This window comes from Homarus americanus, unplaced genomic scaffold (assembly GCF_018991925.1).
Source record: "Homarus americanus isolate GMGI-L3 unplaced genomic scaffold, GMGI_Hamer_2.0 scaffold22122, whole genome shotgun sequence".
Taxonomy (NCBI): Eukaryota; Metazoa; Arthropoda; class Malacostraca; order Decapoda; family Nephropidae; genus Homarus; species Homarus americanus.
Window position 1 is genome coordinate 32940 of NW_024720949.1, and position 4460 is coordinate 37399.

Consider the following 4460-nt stretch of genomic DNA (forward strand, 5'->3'; position numbering starts at 1 on the left):
CCCTTCCCTCTCCATACTCTTCTCCATGCCCCCCTCCTCCCCATGCCCCCTCCCTCCACACCCTCCTCCATGCTCCCTCCATGCCCCCCCCCCCTCCCTCCATGCCCCCTCCTCCCATACCCTTCCCTCTCCATGCTCCCTCCTCCCCCATGCCCCTCATTCCCCATACTCCCTCCCTCCCTCCTTCCCCTCCCCAATCCTCCTCCCTCTCCATACTCATTCCTCCATGCTCCCTCCCTCCATCCCTCCCTCTCCATGCTCCCTCCCTCCATGCTCCCTCCCTCCATGCTCCCACCCTCTCCATACTCCTTCCCTCCATACTCCTCCCTCCCCCATGCCCCTCCCTCTCCATGCCCTTCCCTCTCCATGCTCTTTCCCTCTCCATGCTCCCTCCCTCTCCATGCTCCCTCCCTCCATGCTCCCTCCCTCCATACTCCTTCCCTCCATGCTCCCTCCCTCCCCATGCTCCCTCCTCCCCATACTCCCTCCTCTCCATACTCCCTTCCTCCCATGATCCCTCCTCCATACTCATTCCTCCATGCTCCCCTCCCTCTCCATGCTCCCTCCCTCTCCATGCCCTCCTCCATGCCCCTCCTCCATGCTCCCACCCTCCATACCCCTTCCCTCCATACCCTCCCTCCCCATGCGGCCCCTCCCTCTCCATGCCTTTCCCTCCATGCTCTTCCCTCCATACCCCTCCCTCCATGCCCCTCCCCCTCTCCATGCTCCCTCCCATCCACTCCCTCCACCTCCCCCTCCCCATGCCCCTCCCCTCCATACTCCCTTCCCTCCATGCCCCCTCCCTCTCCATACTCCTTCCCTCCATGCTCCCTCCCTCCATGCTCCCCCTCCCTCCATGCCCTCCCTCCATGCTCCCTCCCTCCATACTCCTTCCCTTTCCATGCTCCCTCCCTCTCCATACTCCTTCCCTCCATGCTCCCCTCCCTCCCCGTGTCCCTCCCTCTCCAAACTCCTTCCTCCATGCTCCTTCCTCTCCATGCTCCCCTCCCTCCATGCCCTCCCCTCCATACTCCTTCCTCTCCATGCTCCCTCCCTCCATGCCCTCCCTCTCCATGCCCTTCCCTCCCCCATGCCCCTCCCTCTCCATACCCTTTCCCTCCATGCCCTCCCTCCATACCCCTTCCTCCCCATGCTCCCCTCCCTCTCCATGCTCCCTCCCTCTCTCCCTCCTCCATGCTCCCTCCCTCCATGCTCCTCCCCTCTCTCTCCATGCTCCCTCCCTCCATGCTCCTCCTCCACACCTCTTCCCTCCCCATGCCCCCCTCCCTCCATGCTCCCTCCCTCCCCATGCTCCCTCCCTCCATGCTCTTTCCTTCCATGCTCTTTTTCCCTCCCCATGATCCCCTCCTTCATGCTCCCTTCCTCTCCATACTCCCTCCCTCTCCATGCTCCTTCCCTCTCCATACGCTTTACTCCCTAATACATGCATCAGTACTTGAGGCCATAACACTAAATTCATTCTTATAAATCCCATACAGTAAAATAAATAACTTTTTCTCCCTCCCTCGAAGAACAGGACGACACACACACACACACACACACACACACACACACACACACACACACACATGCATGTATGCATGCATACATACGCACGCACGCACGCACCGCACGCACACACACACATACTACATCCTTGACCACCAAAGGAACAAGACGTACCTGGCGCTCCTCCGAGCAGCCAGGTCAACTGTTGTTGGCCCATACCAACCTCCCTGAACCCTCCTCCCCACCGGAATATCAACAAGTTCTCTCGAGAAGTTACAATTTCATTTAGGAAAGGAATGAACCAGTGTTAAACAGAGGTGAACAGTGGTGAACAGTGCTTAAGTCAGTGAGAACAACTCAACAGTAACAGTCGTACCAGTTAACCTTCACAGTGAGGTCCCAGTCAGTGAGGGAATTACTACACCACATGTCCCCCATAACACCATATGTGAGGAAATTACCACCACGTCAAGTCCCCATCACACCATCTGTGAGGAATTACTACACCACGTGAGTCCCTCTTAACACCATCTGTGAGGGAATTACTACACCACGTCAGGCCCCTCATAACACCATTCTGAGGGAATTACACCACGTGATGCCCTCATAACACCATCTGTGAGGGAGTTACTACACCACGTGAGGCCCTCATAACACCATCTGTGAGGTAATTACTACACCACGTGAGGTCCCTCATAACACCATCTGTGAGGTAATTACTACCCACGTGAGGTCCCTCATAACACCATCTGTGAGGGAATTACTACACCACGTGAGGTCCCCATAACACCATCTGTGAATTACTACACCACGTGAGGCCCTCATAACACCATCTGCGAGGGAATTACTACACCACGCCAGGTCCCTCATAACACCATCTGAGGGAACGACCACCACGTGAGTTCCTCCTAACACCATCTGGGAGGGACACTACACTACGAGTTTGCTGTTCAACACCTACATTAATCTGTATGTTCACTGTATGTTCCTTTACCTTTCTAATGAAGGCTGTTAAACCACTAATGTATGTAATAAGTCATTTATGTCCAATGTATATTGTCAGCCTTCAGGCTGCAGAACTTTCAATAAACCGTTAATTATTATTATTATTATTATTATTATTATTATACATACATATATACGTACTGTACATACATACATACATACATACATACATACATACATACATACATACATATAAACTTACATATATACATACATACAAACATACATACATACATACATACATACATACATACATACATACATACATACATACATACATACATACATACACTGTACATACATACATACATACATACATACATACATACATACTGTACTGTACATACATACATACATACATACATACATACATACATACATACATACATGCATACATACATACTTATTTAGATATATATTTTTATAGAGAGATAAATTAGTTAAATTAGAGTCAGTATTGACCCAGCCTGAGCACATAGCTCTAGACAGTGTAGGTGTACACGCGGTGTACACAGACAGTGTCGATGTACAGGCAGTGAACACAGACAGTGTACATGTACAGGCGGTGTACACAGACAGTGTCGATGTACAGGCAGTGAACACAGACAGTGTACATGTACAGGCGGTGTACACAGACATTGGAGATGTAAAGTCGGTGTACATAGACAATGTAGGTGCACAAGCGGTGTACACAGACAGTGTAGGTGTACACGCGGTGTACACAGACTGTGTAGATGTACAGGCGGTGTACACAGACAGTGTAGATGTAAAGACGGTGTACATAGACAGTGTAGGTGTACAGGCGGTGTACACAGACAGTGTAGATGTACAGGCGGTGTACATAGACAGTGTAGGTGTACAGTCGGTGTACACAGACAGTGTAGGTGTACAAGCGGTGTACACAGACAGACTAGGTTTGCACGCGGTGTACACTGACAGTGTAGGTGTACAAGCGGTGCACATAGACAGTGTAGGTGTACAAGTGGTGTACATAGACAGTGATGATGTACAAGCGGTGTACACAGACAGAGTAGGTTTACAAGCGGTGCACATAGACAGTGTAGATGTACAGGTAGCACACATAGACAGTGTAAGTGCACAAGCTGTGTACATAGACAAAAATGTGTAAAACTAGTGTACATAAACAGAATAGGTGTACAAGCGGTGCACATTGACAGTGTAGGTGTACAAATGATGCACATGGAGAGGGTAGTTGCACAAGCCTATGTACATAGACAATATAGGTGTACAACCGGTGTACACACAGTATACAAACGGTGTACACAGACAATATAGGTGTACAAGTGATGTACTCGTATATAGACAGTGTAGGTATATAAACAGTGTAAATATAGAGAAATTGTGTACAAGCAGTGTACATAGACAATATAGATGTACAACCGGTGTACACACAGTGTACAAACGGTGTAAATAGACACTATAGATGTGCAAGCGATGCACACTTAGTATAAACATACAACTTGTACACAGACAGTGTAAGTATATAAATGATGTACTCAGACAGTGTAGGTATACATACCGTGTACATAGTACAGGTATACAAACGTTGTGCACAGTCAGTGTAGGCATATAAACAGTGTAGGTATACAATGTGTACACAAACAATGAAGGTATAAAACGTTGTTGTACATAGAAAGAAAATATTTACAGAAAGAGTGCAAAAATAGTGTAGGTGTACAAGTAATGTACTGTACATAGACAGTGTAGGTATAAAGACGGTGTACACACACAGTGTAGGTATAAAAACGGTGTACACAGACAGTGTAGGTATAAAAACGGTGTACACATACTTTGCAGGTAAACAGTGTAGCCAACAAAGGCATCACATCACGAGTGTCGAACCATTAAAGTAAAGCGTCACTCAACACGGCCTGAAGCTGTCAGGAAGAATTTTAGTGTCGAATAGATTATGGTAAAAATTCTTA

The 4460-nt window shown here is 48.5% G+C and overlaps 1 protein-coding gene across 1 annotated transcript; it reads left to right on the top strand.

Moving 5' to 3' along the window:
• Positions 1-2941: 2941 nt before the first annotated feature.
• Positions 2942-3643, top strand: LOC121861292 (the record flags this gene model as incomplete). Its single annotated transcript, XM_042358936.1, has 1 exon — positions 2942-3643. A coding segment is annotated over one exon (702 nt), but the record flags the coding sequence as incomplete, so codon positions are not given.
• Between the last annotated feature and the right edge of the window lie 817 nt (positions 3644-4460).